Genomic DNA, 18,239 nt, shown 5'->3' with positions numbered 1-18,239 from the left:
TAAATACACCAGGGAAACACAGGGATATATACACCAGGGAAACACAGGGATATATACACCAGGGAAACACAGGGATAAATACACCAGGGAAACACAGGGATATATACACCAGGGAAACACAGGGATATATACACCAGGGAAACACAGGGATATATACACCAGGGACACACAGGGATATATACACCAGGGAAACACAGGGATAAATACTCCAGGGAAACACAGGGATATATACACCAGGGAAATAAGCGACACCTGGAGGGGGTGGAGACAATCACAAGACAGGTGAAACAGATCAGGGTGTGACATGAATATGGAGAAATATATACTGCCACTATTTTCACCACCAAAGAATATCAGTGTGATTTTTATTTGAGTTGACTCTTTGCAGGCTGTCAGGCTGTCTAGTCACAGAGGAAGGCTGTGCTTCTCTGGTCTCAGCTCTGAGGTCAAACCCCTCACACCTGAGAGAGCTGGACCTGAGCTACAATCACCCAGGAGACTCAGGAGTCAGACTGCTCTCTGCTGGACTGGAGGATCCACACTGCAGACTGGAGAAACTCAAGTATGTAGAGGGTTTATGTCAATGTTCATATCAGACATGTTGGACTTATCAGGCTAGTTAAGACAAACATTCTGACCAACACTTGGACAAAGTTATATGCTGTGTGTGTGTGTCCTGTGTGTGTGTCCAGTGTGTATGTGTCCAGTGTGTGTGTGTGTGTGTGTGTGTGTCCTGTGTGTGTGTGTGTGTGTGTCCTGTGTGTGTGTGTGTGTGTGTGTCCTGTGTGTGTGTGTGTCCTGTGTGTGTGTGTGTGTGTGTGTGTGTGTGTGTGTGTGTGTGTGTGTGTCCTGTGTGTGTGTCGTGTGTGTGTTTGTGTCCTGTGTGTGTGTGTGTGTGTGTGTGTGTCAAGTGTGTGTGTTTGTCCTGTGTGAAACACACTAGACTCATACACACACACTCACACACACCCATGACACACACAGACACACACACACACACACACACACACACACACACACACACACACACACACACACACGCACGACACACACTCTGGACACACTGGACACACACACTGGACACAAACACTGTGTGTGTGTGTGTGTGTCCAGTGTGTGTGTGTGTGTGTGTGTGTGTGTGTCCAGTGTGTGTGTATGTGTGTGTCTGTGTGTGTGTGTGTGTGTGTGTGTGTGTGTGTGTGTGTGTGTGTGTGTGTGTGTGTGTGTGTGTGTGTGTGTGTGTGTGTGTGTGTGTGTGTGTGTGTGTGTGTGTCTGTGTCCTGTGTGTGTGTCCAGTGTGTGTGTGTGAGTTCAGGTGTATCCCTCAATGATTGTCTCTTCTTCTGCTTACCGCTACAGTGTGGAACATGGTGGAGAGAACACAATGAAACCTGGACTTAGAAAATGTGAGTGTTGACTGCTGTGAAGAATATGACTAAGAATAAGTCTTAATTCAAGTTAAGTCAAAGTCAAAGACCACCATCATTACTTACTTGGTCATATTAAATATCAGCTGTAGTTCTACAGAAGCAGAAATCAGGGACACCAACGTTTACAGAGAGTTGCTTTGACAATGTGTGTGTGTGTGTGTGTGTGTGTGTGTGTGTGTGTGTGTGTGTGTGTGTGTGTGTGTGTGTGTGTGTGTGTGTGTGTGTGTGTGTGTGTGTGTGTGTGTACGTCTCAAGTTACCTGAACTTCTCCTTTTGTGTTCATGATGCATACAGGTGTGTGTGTGTGTGTGTGTGTGTGTGTGTGTGTGTGTGTGTGTAATTAATGGGAATAAGTGTGTTTTATATTACCATACAGTACAACATATGATCATTCATTCACGTCTCAAGTTACCTTAACTTCTCCTTTTGATACCTAGAAACATCTACATTAAATTAATTAGTGAAAAGTGAGTTAACATTCTAATGTGAATGATGATGATTTCTAATATTGTGTCTGGTTTCATCCATCAGATGTCTGTGAACTCACACTGGACCCAAACACAGTAGACAGACTCCTCTCTCTGTCTGAGGAGAACAGAAAGGTGACATGGAGGAGAGAGAAGCAGCCGTATCCTGATCACCCAGAGAGATTTGAGGGTTGGAGACAGGTGCTGTGTAGAGAGGGTCTGACTGGGCGCTGTTACTGGGAAGTAGAGTGGAGTGGGATAGAGGCTGTTATAGGAGTGACATATAAAGGAATCAACAGGAGAGGAGAGGTTGATGACTGTTGTCTTGGACACAATGACAAGTCCTGGAGTCTAATCTGCTATGACAACCGTTACTCTGCCAGGCACAATAATAATCCCACTACCATAGACGTCCGCCCCTCCAGCTCCCACAGAGTAGGAGTGTATCTGGACTGGCCAGCCGGCACTCTGTCCTTCTATAGAGCCTCCTCTGACACACTGACCCACCTGATCACATTCACCTCCACATTCACTGAGCCCCTCTATCCAGGGTTTAATGTTTGGTATGATGGCGACTCAGTGTCCCTGAAATAATAACCTGACACACACACACACACACACTGGACACACACACACACTCACTGGACAGACACACACACACTGGACACACACTCACACACACACACACACTGGACACACTCACACTGGACACACACACACACTCACACTGGACACACACACGCTGGACACACACACACTGGACACACACACGCTCACACTGGACACACACACGCTCACACACACACACACACTGGACACACACACACACACACACACTGGACACACACACACACACTGGACACACACACACACACACACTGGACACACGCACACACTGGACACACACACACACTGGACACACACTCACACTGGACACACACACTCACACTGGACACACACACTCACACTGGACACACACACAGACACACTGGACACACACACACACACACACACACTGGACAGATGCACACACACTGGACACACACACACACAAACTGGACACACACACTGGACACACACTCACACTGGACACACACACACACACACACACACTGGGCACACACACACACTGGACACACACACACTGGGCACACACACACACACACTGGACACACGCACTCACACTGGACACACACACTGGACACACACACAGGACACACACACACACACACACAGTCTTGCATTTCTAACCAATTTAGGACTCCTCACATTTACATACCTTTTTAGGACCCTGCTTTCCAGACATCATAGAAGCACAGAAATTACACTCATGAGCTAGAAAAAAAATCTAATATGAGGAAATCACCGAAAGTTGCTGACTTCTTGAAAAAAGATCACTTGTAATTTTACCACCTACTTGAGACCGCACATTGCAAATCAAATCAAATCAAATTGGTCAAATACACATGGTTAGCAGACGTTAATGCGAGTGTAGCGCATTGCTTGTGCTTCTAGTTCCGACCGTGCAGTAATATCTAACAAGTAATGTAACAATTTCACAACAACTACCTTTTACACACAAGTGTAAAGGAATGAATACGAATATGTGCATATAAATATATGAATGAGCGATGGCCGAACGGCATAGGCAAGATGCAGTAGATGGTATAGAGTACAGTATATACATATGAGATGAGTAATGCAGGGTATGTAAACATTATATAAAGTGGCATTGTTTAAAGTGACTAGTGATACATTTATTACATCGATATTTGATGCATTCATTCTATTTTATGACTGAAAATATTGCATGTAGAATGCCACAATGATGCAACACGGATGGCAACTCAACGGCTGTAGTGTAGTTCTACTGTAGTGTAGTTCTACTGTAGTGTAGTTCTACTGTAGTGTAGTTCTACTGTAAAGTATTTAAACTGGAACAACCATTTCAGTAATGGAGTCATTATATCCAAGTAACAGATTAATAGTTTAGAAAAATGTATTTTATTTTTCTGTAACATTCAAAGTCAGCAGGCTTTGTATTCTTGAGACCTTAGTCACTCCAAAAGTGAACAACCCACCTGGGAAAACTTCCCCCAAACAGAGTGAGATGGAGGACATTCATCAACTGCCTATGAGCTTAAGTCAAGTAAGTCCCATTAAATCCTCAGAGGTACACCAAGATAGAAGCATCTTATACACTTATTATCTCTGATCTGCAACTATTTTGTTGTGTACATAGAACTTTACTGCTCTCCAGTCCCTGTTTACTAGCGCTTGGCCAGAAGCAGCAATGCATTTCTCACAGTCTTGTTTTCCAGGCGTTTTTCCCATTCGGATAAAATTCATCAAGGAATCTTCAACTGCATCCACCTCTATTGTCGACCAAAACCTTTTTGTTCCTTTGGCACCTTTGGAAAGAGATGACATTATGAATGACTACATTAAATAAAGGTTGAGTACAATACAGTATGTGTTCATCTCTGTATTAACTCTACCAGGTTGCAGCTGTATCTGCAGAGAGTGTTGAGGTTAAACTAACAATCCCAACTAAATAACTACATAGAGAAGGATGTGAGAGAAGAATGTGCAATGCTGACATCAAGGCAGAGTCAATCTGTATGAAATCTAAGCCCATCAAAAGGTTTGCAATGTAATCCTTCTAATAAAAGCAATACTTATTAAATTAAGTTCCCTCACCCAGGAAAAACAATGTAAAGTGTGGTAATCCTTCTGTGTTATCATCTATCCTGACACACTAGTTCAGATCTAACGTCTTGACTTGTGTCCAATCCAAACTGAACCGTTCTGTGCTGGCATGGTTGGAAATACACTAACTGATGAAAACAGGATTGATCTGGACCAGCACAGTACCATAAGCTGACACTACAGAGTGAAAACGCACTGACTGAAGGCAGCAGGAAACATGCTTACTGTGTGAGCCTCTCCTTTGTCCCAGCTTTCCCTTGGTCATTGGCTGTTTGGCCCGAATCGCTGACATCTCTCCTGGAAAACATCAGTGGAAATCATGTCAGTTTCACCCAATCCAACCTATCAACCAATCCATAAGCGATAACTGTTGGAAAAACTCAAAATGCAGGTTTATAACAGCTGTGCCATTCAAGCCTATTGAATATGGTATGAGAGGGACGGCTACAGCCACCCAAACCCTACAGATACAGCCATGTATTGAGAGGGGAAAGCACAATACCATGCTGAAATGAAGGCAGACTCCATCCTAACCTTTTTCACACCACTGTACAATCCAAACTGAACCGTTCTGTGCTGGCATGGTTGGAAATACACTAACTGATGAAGACAAAACAGATCTGGACCAGCACAGTACGGCCAGAATACTTATGGCACCGACAGAGATGGTCGCCTCGCTTCGCGTTCTTAGGAAACTATGCAGTATTTTGTTTTTTAATGTGTTATTTCTTACATTGATACCCCAGGAAATCTTAAGTTTTATTACATACAGCCGGGAAGAACTACTGGATATAAGAGCAACGTCAACTACCAACATTAAGTCCAGGAATATGACTTTCCCAAAGCGGATCCTCTGTTTCGACTATCACCCAGGGCAATGCATCAGATCCCAGTAGGTGACCCAAAACAACGGCGCCACAGATGGCAGATGGCGCGGTCTTCTGGTCAGGCTCTGTAGACGGGCACATCGCCCACATCTCACGAGTATACTACTCGCCAATGTCCAATCTCTTGACATCAAGGTAGACGAAATTCGAGCAAGGGTTGCCTTCCAGAGAGACATCAGAGATAGTAACATTCTCTGTTTCACGGAAACATGGCTCACTCGGGATACGTTATCAGAGTACGTAGAGTCACCCGGTTTCTTCACGCATCTCAGAAACAAACATCTCTCTGGTAAGAAGAAGGGCGGGGGTGTATGCCTTATGATTAACAATTCGGGGTGTGATCATAACAACATACAGGAAACTCAAGTCCTTTTACTCACCTGACCTAGAATTCCTCACAATCAAATGCCGGCCGCATTATCTACCTAGAGAAATCTCTTCGATTATAATCACAGCCGTGTATATCCCCCCCAAGAAGATACCTCAACGGCCCTGAAAGAACTTCATTGGACTCTATGTAAACTGGAAACCACATATCCTGAGGCTGCTTTTATTGTAGATGGGGATTTTAGCGAGGCTAATCTGAAAACAAGCTCCCTAAATTTTATCAGCATATGGAATGCGTGACCCGGGCTGGCATGATTCTGGTTCATTGCTACTCTAACTTCTGCGACGTATACAAAGCCCTCCCTCGCCCTCCTTTCGCAAATCTGACCACGACTCCATTTTGTTGCTCCCAGCCTATAGACAGAAACTAAAACAGGAAACGCCTGTGCTCAGGTCTGTTCAACGCTGGTCCGACCAATCTGATTCCACGTTTCAAGATTGCTTCGGTCACGTGGACTGGGATCGAGTTTATTTGAAAGTGCATCAGTGATGTTGTACCCACGGTGACTATTAAAACCTTCCCCAACCAGAAACCGTGGATTGATGGCAGCATTCGCGCAAAACTTGAAAGCGCGAACCACTGCTTTTAATCATGGCAAGGCGACCGGAAACATGACCGAACACAAACAGTGTAGCTATTCCCTAGGCAAGGCAATCAAACAAGCTAAGCGTCAGTATAGAGACAGAGTAGAGTCGCAATTCAACGGCTCAGACACAAGACGTATGTGGCAGGGTCTACAGTCAATCACGGATTACAAAAAGAAAACCAGCCCCGTTGCGGACACCGATGTCTTGCTCCCAGACAAACTAAACAACTTCTTTGCTTGCTTTGAGGACAATACAGTGCCACTGACACGGCCCGCTACCAAAACCTGCGGGCTCTCCTTCACTGCAGCCAACGTGAGTAAAACATTTAAACGTGTTAACCCTCACAAGGCTGCTGGCCCAGACGGCATTCCTAGCCGCGTCCTCAGAGCATGCGCAGACCAGCTGGCTGGTGTGTTTACAGACATATTCAATCAATCCTTATCCCAGCCTGCTGTGCCCACATGCTTCAAGAAGGCCACCATTGTTCATGTTCCCAAGAAAGCTAAGGTAACTGAGCTAAATGACTAGCACCCCGTAGCACTCACCTCCGTCATCATGAAGTGCTTTGAGAGACTAGTCAAGGACCATATCACCTCCACCCTACCTGACACCTAGACCCACTCGAATTTGCTTACCGCACCAATAGGTCCACAGACAACGCAATCGCAATCACACTGCCCTAACCCATCTGGACAAGAGGAATACCTATGTAAGAATGTTGTTCATCGATTACAGCTCAGCATTTAACACCATAGTACCCTCCAAACTCGTCATTAAGCTCGAGACCCACCGCCCTGTGCAACTGGGACCTCGACTTCCTGACGGGCCACCCCCAGGCGGTGAGGGTAGGAAACATCTCCACCCCGCTGATCCTCAACACTGGGTCCCCACAAGGGTGCGTTCTCAGCTCTCTCCTGTACTCCCTGTTCACCCATGACTGCGTGGCCATGCACTCCTCCAACTCAATCATCAAGTTTGCAGACGACACTACAGTGGTAGGCTTGATTACCAACAACGATGAGACGGCCTACAGGGAGGAGGTGAGGGCCCTCGGAGTGTGGTGTCAGGAAAATAACCTCACACTCAACATCAACAAAACAACCTCAGGAGGCTGAAGAAATTTGGCTTGTCACCAAAAACACTCACAAACTTTTACAGATGCACAATCGAGAGCATCCTGTCGGGCTGTATCACCGCCTGGTACGGCAACTGCTCCGCCCACAACCGTAAGGCTCTCCAGAGGGTAGTGAGGTCTGCACAACGCATCACCGGGGGCAAACTACCTGCCCTCATGGACAACTACACCACCCGATGTCACAGAAAGGCCAAAAAGACCATCAAGGACAACAACCACCCGAGCCACTGCCTGTTCACCCCACTATCATCCAGAAGGCGAGGTCAGTACAGGTGCATCAAAGCTGGGACTGAAAAACAGCTTCTATCTCAAGGCCATCAGACTTACACTGACTGAAGGCAGCAGGAAACATGCTTACCGTGTGAGTCTCTCTTTTGCCCCAGCTTTCCCTTGGTCATTGGCTTTTTGGCCCGAATCACTGACATCTCTCCTGGAAAACATCAGTGGAAAACATGTAATTTTCAAACAGGACATTGTAATTAAGAATAGGTCCATGTGTATGTAAAGTATAGACATACCTGTCAGATTTTCTTCATAAAAATTGCCTTCCTCTGATGATCCTGGGACATAACCATCTACACTGTTGCCAATGCTGGTTATTGAGTCATCAGTCTTGTATCCAAGCATAGCTTTGGTCAACTGTATTGAAGAAAAAAATTATATTGGATAACTAGACAGATGACAAAGTATTTGGACACCGGCACATTTTGATTAGTTACGACTGTGCTCCTCTACTTGTTTATGTTATAATACTATGAATATGGGATGAAAGTGCACACTTGCCCATCTTTGATTTACAAAGCTGATTCACAAGAACTTACAGTATGTGCTGGTGTTGAATGACACTTTAACTTACGTATATACTGTCTGTTCTGATCAACGGTGGTGCATCATCCAACACATTGACTATCGACCCAGAAGTACTGGCAGCCTCAGAGGTACTGGCAGCCTCAGAGGTACTGGCAGCCTCAGAGGTACTGGCAGCCTCGGTGTCTGACATCTAAGGATACAATAAAATGATATTAGTCATGTGCAAATTAGGCAATAGGATATGATAACGATTCAACCATCCCCAGTATCCTCATTCTAAACAACTGACAAACCTGCGCTTCGGGATTTATCTTTTCCTTTTCAAATCTGGCCTCACAAGTTGAACTATGCTTCTTTAGATTTTACATGCGCCTTCTTAGCCTCTGCAGTGCCTTTGTAAAGGAAGACAAAAAGAATAGTTGAGACTTAATAGAATGACAAGATTGCTCGGCACACAACAGGGGATGGGCTGGGGGACACCAATGACTGTTATCATTGACTAATAGAGGTCCAACAAACATCTATTACAATTTCTGTTTTTTTAAACTACTTTCAAGGTAAAAAAGCAAGTATAAGCATAACATAAGCACATTATGCAAGTTCCTGCATGCAACTAAAGCTGAATCTGTTTTTATGGATGGACTAAAAGAGAATCAGTATGAGTGGTTTGGCTAAAGCAAGGCAAGCGTACTCTAAATACTAGGCAAATCAGAAAACATACCGCATTGGTTACTTTGTAGGTTCCTGGACTCTTATCTTCCATTATGTTTTAGATCTTAAAAAATCTGTGTAAGAAATAGGGATTTGGTTAAAGAATCTGCCAATATATGTATGTATTGTATGTATGTATTTTTCAAGACAGTGAATTGTCACAGTCCTACCAAAATTGACACTTTCCACAACCCTTATTCTTGTTGTGGTGTTTCACTCTTTTATGTGCAAAAAAAAAAAGAACTAGGAACCGCACCACGCCCCTCCCCCCACCCAAACTAATGTCCATGGTTTTCAATAAAAAAAATCTGGTCACTTATTTCTTAATTAGTTTAACATATTTCTTATTTTCATCTGAATTATTTCAATGTAAAAAACGGTATTTGGGTAAGAAAGGGCTATAAAAAACGGGCGCAACTTCAATACATGAATTTAATGAGGGGGTTTAAATATTTTAACACACATACAGGCTTATAACTTGACAAAATAGATGAAAAGGAACTGGCTTTTCTTGCTAGCTTGTTACACTATAGCAATATTATTTTCCAATGCATGTAACATTGTTAACCACAATCATGTATTCTGAATCAAAGACACGTTTACCAATTATGCTAAACTTATTAGCTAGCTTGCAACCATAGCTAGCATATTATTATTTTTTAACTAGCATGGGTAGCATGCTAACCGTTAGCTAGCACGCTAACCGTTAGCTAGCACGCTAACAGTTAGCTAGCACACTAACCGTTAGCAAGCCACAAATAACTATAAGGTAGAAACATGCAAAGTAACAATTGCGCATTAATGAATTGTTTGGATAAACCTGCCAATTTCAATCTGTCATGACGCAGTATATCTGACACAATGCGGCTTTCAGACATGTCAATGCATGTTGGATTCCACCGAAAGACATACATGACTGACATTAATTCATTAAAAATAAAGACAACGAGAACATGCATTGCTTGTCAATACACCAAATACAATTTTAGCTAAAATATTGGTTAACAGTTTAGTTAATAGCTTACCTTCTTGCATGAATGCAAACATCTGCAACCATCCTCCTCTTCCTTAAAACACGTGCTGCACAGCTACTTCAGTGGTGATCACGCTCAGGCAGGGACAGGCTTGCCAGGTCAATTTCAAATTTCTAGGAGTCTGCTCAAAACCAGACTTCAAAACCCACCTTCACTAGCACAATTTTAGCAGAATACAGGGAAATTAATGATTTTTTAAAAATGCCATGTTGGTAACGTTGCAATATAGAAGTAGTATAACAACTTCCACCTAGCGACCAAAACCTTTCACCTGCCGCAAAGTTTTAAAAGTACATCAATAAACCACAAAATAGTGTACATGGCAACCTTGGGCAGAGATTTATGCTGCAACATGGGGGAGGGGGAACTGTGTATCTTTTATTATTATTATATTTTTATTAACAACAAATCAATACAGGAAGTACATATGGGAACACAAGTATATATAAATAATATACAAAGGACAGGGGAGGGGGGGGACTGTGTTGACCTATAAAACCTTTGATAGTTTGGTACTTTTGTGCACTTTGCAGTGGGGGAGGGGCAGGACCTCAAGCGGAAATTATGGCCAGTAGATATGCATAACAATGATTCCATCAGCCCAGATTTCTGAATATGTCTGCAATGTTATTACTGTTAGCCACATTTCCTTAGACAATTTGGGTTTGTAGCTTACACAATCAGTATCAGTGAGGTGTTAAGTGCAGCTACTTGAATGGTCTGTACATGAGAGATGGAGTGGTGGATATGTACATTTTTCACTGGGGAGACTTGCTGACACAAAAGTAGCTTATGGCAGGTTAATATTCGATCTAGCAACCTAACCCATCAGCAATCAGATGAATTACCTGCCCACAGACCACTCAAACAGCCTACTGATATTAACAACAGAGAGTTATGGGGAGGGAGGTATAATCAAAATGTCTGCTTAATGCTTTTGAGGGAGCAGCAGAAAAGTGTACCCAACCTGGGGTACAACTTGCTAGAATTGGTAGTTGAAGCAGTAGTAGTAGCCATGCAATGGCAGTAGTGTTGTAGTTGAGTCACAAAAGTCAGAGTCAATTCACAAGACCCTATGGCTACTCTGAGTTGAGTCAAAGTCACCAATGTTGGAGTCAGGAGTCGAGTCACAAGTCCCTATGGCTGAAATCAGAGTCCCACTGTTTGGTCCAAGAGTTCAAGTCTAAGACAATGGGTCCATATTAACTTAATATTAAGTTATTAACCCAGTCAGATAGTGGCAGGAGGAATTTGATCAATCATTTTTCATATCCCCTTTCTTTCTGTGCCAACAAATGTTTATATGCTACAGGTCAACCAGATTGTCAGCTAGCTAGCTAATTAGGTAACATGTTGAACATGGTGTGGCTGCACAGCTTCTTCATATTTGATGTAGTCTAAATAGAAACTGAAAGACACAGACAGACAGATACACCTCTATAAACTATACTGATGTCAGATATTAGTGGCTAATGTGCACATTCTGTGGAGGTCAACTAGATCTGTTAAAAGGTCTACAGCAACAACAACACATTTTATGTTTGTGTTAGAGAGCACATAACATGCCTATCTGAATTTAACTTAATCATTTGAAATCACATATTTCAATGTTAAGCTTTGATTTGTAACATTAACTGTTTTTCAGTGCATAGTAGTCTACAAGAGTCTGTAGAACAGGTTCATATTAGTGGTACAGTTGAGTGAAAATTCCAGCCAGCAGTTGAAATTTTGATACATTGTATGACACACCCTACACTACAGCCAATCATTGAGCAGCCTCCCATCCCCCTCTCCTTTACCAGGTCATATGCTGTATATTAAGGCCACATATAAGTATTAATGAACAAACAGCTATAGACTGTACTGAAGTCAGATATTAGTGGCTAATGTTAACATTCTGTGGAGGTCAACTGCTCCTAGATCTGTTAAAAGGTCTACAGCAATAACAACACATTTTATGTTTGTGTTAGAGAGCACATAACATGCCTATCTGAATTTAACTTAATCATTTGAAATCACAAATTTCAATGTTAAGCTTTGATTTGTAACATATTAACTGTTTTTCAGTGCATAGTAGTCTACAAGAGTCTGTAGAACAGGTTCATATTAGTGGTACAGTTGAGTGAGAATTCCAGCCAGCAGTTGAAATCCACCCACAACCACAAAGTCATATACACTGCTCAAAAAAATAAAGGGAACACTAAAATAACACATCCTAGATCTGAATGAATTAAATATTCTTATTAAATACTGTTTTCTTTACATAGTTAAATGTGCTGACAACAAAATCACACAAAAATGGTCAATGGAAATCAAATTTATCAACCCATGGAGGTCTGGATTTGGAGTCACACTCAAAATTAAAGTGGAAAACCACACTACAGGCTGATCCAACTTTGATGTAATGTCCTTAAAACAAGTCAAAATGAGGCTCAGCAGTGTGTGTGGCCTCCACGTGCCTGTATGACCTTCCTACAACGCCTGGGCATGCTCCTGATGAGGTGGCGGATGGTCTCCTGAGGGATCTCCTCCCAGACCTGGACTAAAGCATCCGCCAACTCCTGGACAGTCTGTGGTGCAACGTGGTGTTGGTAGATGGAGCGAGACATGATGTCCCAGATGTGCTCAATTGGATTCAGGTCTGGGGAACGGGTGGGCCAGTCCATAGCATCAATGCCTTCCTCTTGCAGGAACTGCTGACACACTCCAGCCACATGAGGTCTAGCATTGTCTTGCATTAGGAGGAACCCAGGGCCAACCGCACCAGCATATGGTCTCACAAGGGGTCTGAGGATCTCATCTCGGTACCTAATGGCAGTCAGGCTACCTCTGGCGAGCACATGGAGGGCTGTGCAGCCCCCCAAAGAAATGCCACCCCACACCATGACTGACCCACCGCCAAACCGGTCATGCTGGAGGATGTTGCAGGCAGCAGAACGTTCTCCACGGCGTCTCCAGACTCTGTCACGTCTGTCACATGTGCTCAGTGTGAACCTGCTTTCATCTGTGAAGAGCACTGGGCGCCAGTGGCAAATTTGCCAATCTTGGTGTTCTCTGGCAAATGCCAAACGTCCTGCACGGTGTTGGGCTGTAAGCACAACCCCCACCTGTGGACGTCGGGCCCTCATACCACCCTCATGGAGTCTGTTTCTGACCGTTTGAGCAGACACATGCACATTTGTGGCCTGCTGGAGGTCATTTTGCAGGGCTCTGGCAGTGCTCCTCCTACTCCTCCTTGCACAAAGGCGGAGGTAGCGGTCCTGCTGCTGGGTTGTTGCCCTCCTACGGCCTCCTCCACGTCTCCTGATGTACTGGCCTGTCTCCTGGTAGCGCCTCCATGCTCTGGACACTACGCTGACAGACACAGCAAACCTCCTTGCCACAGCTCGCATTGATGTGCCATCCTGGATGAGCTGCACTACCTGAGCCACTTGTGTGGGTTGTAGACTCCGTCTCATGCTACCACTAGAGTGAAAGCACCGCCAGCATTCAAAAGTGAACAAAACATCACCCAGGAAGCATAGGAACTGAGAAGTGGTCTGTGGTCACCACCAGCAGAACCACTCCTTTATTGGGGGTGTCTTGCTAATTGCCTATAATTTCCACCTGTTGTCTATTCCATTTGCACAACAGCATGTGAAATTTATTGTCAATCAGTGTTGCTTCCTAAGTGGACAGTTTGATTTCACAGAAGTGTGATTGACTTGGAGTTACATTGTGTTGTTTAAGTGTTCCCTTTATTTTTTTGAGCAGTGTATATTAAGGCCAAATATAAGTCTTAATGAAGAAACTGCTATAGACAATACTGAAGTAAGATATTAGTGGCTCATGTTAACATTATGTGGAGGTCAACTGATCCTAGATCTGTGACTTTAAGTGCCTAAAGCCAACTCTAATATACAGTACCAGTCAAAAGTTTGGACACACAAACTCATTTAAGGGTTTTTCTTTATTTTTACTATTTTCTACATTGTAGAATAATAGTGAAAACATCAAAACTGAGAATAATACATATGGAATCATGTTGTAACCAAAAAAGTGTTAAACAACTCAAAATATATTTTATATTTGAGATTCTTCAAACCCTTTGCCTTGATGACAGCTTTGCACACTCTTGGCATTCTCTCACCCAGCTTCACCTGGAATGCTTTTCCAGCAGTCTTGAAGGAGTTCTCACATATGCTGAGTACTTGTTGGTTGCTTTTCCTTCACTCTACGGTCCAACTCATCCCAAACCATCTCAATTGGGTTGAGGTCGGCTGATTGTGTAGGCCAGGTCATCTGATGCAGCACTCCATCACTCTCCTTGGTCAAATAGCCCTTACACAGCCTGGAGGTGAGTTTTGGGTCATTGTCCTTTTGAAAAATAAATGATATCCCCACTAAGCGCAGACAAGATGGGATGGTGTATCGCTGCAGAATGCTGTGGTAGCCATGCTGGTTAAGTGTGCCTTAAATTCTAAATAAATCTCTGACAGTGTCACCAGCAAAGCACCACCACACCTCCTTCTCCATGCTTCACGGTGGGAACCACACATGCATAGATAATCCGTTCACCTGCTCTGCGTCTCACAAAGACACAGTTGGACCCAAACATTTCAAATTTGGACTCATCAGACCAAAGGACAGATTTCCACCGGTCTAATGTCCATTGCTAGAGTTTCTTGGGCCAAACAAGTCTCTTCTTATTTTTGGTGTCCTTTAGTAGTGGTTTCTTTGCAGCAATTCGGCCATGAAGGCCTGATTCACGCATTCTCCTCTGAACAGTTGATGTTACTTGAACTCTGGGAAGCATTTATTTGGGCTGCAATCTGAGGCTGGTAACTCTAATGAACTCATCCTCTGCAGCAGAGGTAACTCTGGTTCTTCCTTTCCTGTGGCGGTCCTCATGAGAGCCAGTTTAATTATAGCGCTTGATGGTTTTTGTGACTGCACTTGAAGAAACTTTTAAAAAGTTATTGACATTTTCCTCATTGACTGACCTTCATGCCTTAAAGTAATGATGGACTGTTGTCTCTGTTTCCTTACTTGCGCTGTTCTTGCCATAATAGGGACTTGGTATTTTACCAAATAGAGCTATCTTCTGTATACCACCCCTACCTTGTCACAACACAACTGATTGGCTCAAACGCATTAAGAAAGAAAGAAATTCCACAAATGTACTTTTAACAAGGCACACCTGTTAATTGAAATGCATTCCAGGTGACTACCTTATGAAGCTGTCAAGAGTGTGCGAAGAGAGTGCCAAGAGTGTGCGAAGCTGTCATCAAGGCAAAGGGTGTTTACTTAAAATAATGTCAAATCTCAAATATATTTTTATTTGTTTAACACTTTTTTGGTTACTATGTGATTCCATATGTGTTATTTCATAGTTTTGATGTCTACAATATTATTCTACAATGTAGAAAATAGTAAAAATATAGAATCCCTTGAATGAGTATGTGTGTCCAAACATTTGACTGGTACTGTATATCTATTTTGCGGTTGGCTAAAGCCTCAAGTATGAAGGTAGGGTGGCCACGCCCATCTCGTTTATGAACTTTATGGGGCCTAAGGCCATTTCTAATATATAGATGCTGCTATTGGCTCAGTATTCAAGTATGATGTCGGGGGTGCCACGTTGTGCCACCCAGTTAAGTTACAAGTGTCCAGGGGCAAGCCTTCTTATATCAATGGTCTGATTAGCTCGAGACTCACATACGCATCTCCCCTCATTGCCATAGACATGTTTAAGCTATGACCCCCTAGACAAATCCCCTCAATAGCTTTGAAGACTAGAAATGTACGAATACCCTTAGTTAGATAGAATTTGTAAACGTTCCAAAAAGGGCCAAAAAAAACGGATAAAAATCTGTTTTTATAATATGTACCAGTTCATGAGGGTTGCCTAATCGCACACATGACATTTTAGAAAGATGTGACCTTTTTAACCCTTTGAAACAGCCCCTATGACCCCAATTCAAGGCACTTCCGGTTGTCACAGGAAGCTGAAAATAAACACATATCCTCATTGGGGTAGGCTTTTACAGAATCCTGAGTTTCAAGTCTTTACGTTAAGAACTGACTGATTTACAGAGGGTTGAACTCAGTGTTTATACAAACTGCAGGTTGGGTATATCAAAACCACTTTTAGGGTAATTTAACCACTTCCGGTTGCTCTAGGAAGCTTAAACTCAACACAGGTAATCCTCATAGTGGCCTGATGGATTGTCATTGAAGACAGCTTGAGATGGCAATCATAACCCACATAGGCATCAGGTTGAATTTAGGGCAGCAGGCAATGTATTCCTATGGGGAGAGATGTCAATGTAAACTGTTAGAAGAAAACACCCTGTTTTCACTGTTAAGGGTTAATTCCACACTGTCAAGGTTAGGCTTGCACAGATCGGGAGGACCTTGGGAAGGTTCCTGTGATTGAATTGTGCTTCTAGCCTCAACGGTTCTGCCGCTGTCACCCAAAAGCACCTCACATTTAGGTCAGGCTTCGTTTTGGGCCTTGTGCTAAGACCTTTCTGGATGTCAATATCGTTCCCCAAAAACGTCAGAGACAGCTGCTCTTCACATATGTGGCTCTGTATATGGCCCCCAACCATAATCTGGAAATATATTAAATTCAGACTATACATGGATACATAGCACTACCTAGGTGGAACTTGTAAGTCCTCCAAAAAGAGCCAAAAAAACCGGATAAAAATCTGTTTTTATAATATGTACCGGTTCATGAGGGTTGCCTAATCACACACATGACATTTTAGAAAGATGTGACCTTTTTAACCCTTTGAAACAGCCCCTATGACCCCAATTCAAGGCACTTCCGGTTGTCACAGGAAGCTGAAAATAAACACATATCCTCATTGGGGTAGGCTTTTACAGAATCCTGAGTTTCAAGTCTTTACGTTAAGAACTGACTGATTTACAGAGGGTTGAACTCAGTGTTTATACAAACTGCAGGTTGGGTATATCAAAACCACTTTTAGGGTAATTTAACCACTTCCGGTTGCTCTAGGAAGCTTAAACTCAACACAGGTAATCCTCATAGTGGCCTGATGGATTGTCATTGAAGACAGCTTGAGATGGCAATCATAACCCACATAGGCATCAGGTTGAATTTAGGGCAGCAGGCAATGTATTCCTATGGGGAGAGATGTCAATGTAAACTGTTAGAAGAAAACACCCTGTTTTCACTGTTAAGGGTTAATTCCACACTGTCAAGGTTAGGCTTGCACAGATCGGGAGGACCTTGGGAAGGTTCCTGTGATTGAATTGTGCTTCTAGCCTCAACGGTTCTGCCGCTGTCACCCAAAAGCACCTCACATTTAGGTCAGGCTTCGTTTTGGGCCTTGTGCTAAGACCTTTCTGGATGTCAATATCGTTCCCCAAAAACGTCAGAGACAGCTGCTCTTCACATATGTGGCTCTGTATATGGCCCCCAACCATAATCTGGAAATATATTAAATTCAGACTATACATGGATACATAGCACTACCTAGGTGGAACTTGTAAGTCCTCCAAAAAGAGCCAAAAAAAACGGATAAAAATCTGTTTTTATAATATGTACCGGTTCATGAGGGTTGCCTAATCACACACATGACATTTTAGAAAGATGTGACCTTTTTAACCCTTTGAAACAGCCCCTATGACCCCAATTCAAGGCACTTCCGGTTGTCACAGGAAGCTGAAAATAAACACATATCCTCATTGGGGTAGGCTTTTACAGAATCCTGAGTTTCAAGTCTTTACGTTAAGAACTGACTGATTTACAGAGGGTTGAACTCAGTGTTTATACAAACTGCAGGTTGGGTATATCAAAACCACTTTTAGGGTAATTTAACCACTTCCGGTTGCTCTAGGAAGCTTAAACTCAACACAGGTAATCCTCATAGTGGCCTGATGGATTGTCATTGAAGACAGCTTGAGATGGCAATCATAACCCACATAGGCATCAGGTTGAATTTAGGGCAGCAGGCAATGTATTCCTATGGGGAGAGATGTCAATGTAAACTGTTAGAAGAAAACACCCTGTTTTCACTGTTAAGGGTTAATTCCACACTGTCAAGGTTAGGCTTGCACAGATCGGGAGG

The 18,239-nt window shown here is 43.2% G+C and overlaps 1 protein-coding gene across 2 annotated transcripts; it reads right to left on the bottom strand.

Moving 5' to 3' along the window:
• Positions 1 to 3,882: 3,882 nt before the first annotated feature.
• Positions 3,883 to 12,197, bottom strand: LOC120041706. 2 transcript variants are annotated; one of them, XM_038986576.1, is made up of 8 exons: positions 10,150 to 12,197; positions 9,135 to 9,198; positions 8,707 to 8,805; positions 8,460 to 8,603; positions 8,122 to 8,242; positions 7,962 to 8,033; positions 4,832 to 4,903; positions 3,883 to 4,308 (listed from the first exon to the last, which is right to left on the bottom strand). In XM_038986576.1, the coding sequence occupies exons 4-8, from the start codon at positions 8,601 to 8,603 to the stop codon at positions 4,103 to 4,105; spliced, it is 615 nt and encodes a 204-aa protein (XP_038842504.1). In that variant the 5' UTR covers positions 8,707 to 8,805; positions 9,135 to 9,198; positions 10,150 to 12,197; the 3' UTR covers positions 3,883 to 4,102. The 2 variants fall into 2 exon arrangements, with proteins under 2 accessions (XP_038842504.1, XP_038842503.1); XM_038986575.1 differs by having other exon boundaries at positions 9,135 to 12,197.
• Positions 12,198 to 18,239: the final 6,042 nt, after the last annotated feature.

Source organism: Salvelinus namaycush, unplaced genomic scaffold, assembly GCF_016432855.1.
Source record: "Salvelinus namaycush isolate Seneca unplaced genomic scaffold, SaNama_1.0 Scaffold513, whole genome shotgun sequence".
NCBI lineage: Eukaryota > Metazoa > Chordata > Actinopteri > Salmoniformes > Salmonidae > Salvelinus > Salvelinus namaycush.
The sequence above is the reverse complement of the archived record's forward strand: the minus strand, read 5'-3'. Positions and strand labels throughout refer to the sequence as shown.

Bases quoted from the DNA above. Each gene is read 5' to 3' on its own strand.
- LOC120041706 (XM_038986575.1), bottom strand. From the start codon at position 8,603: ATGTCAGACACCGAGGCTGCCAGTACCTCTGAGGCTGCCAGTACCTCT. The intron at 8,034-8,121 runs GTATGTCTATAC...GATGTTTTCCAG, and splicing joins TTATGAAGAAAATCTGACAG to GAGAGATGTCAGTGATTCGG. The intron at 4,309-4,831 runs GTAAGCATGTTT...CTCTTTCCAAAG, and splicing joins ACAAAGGAGAGGCTCACACA to GTGCCAAAGGAACAAAAAGG.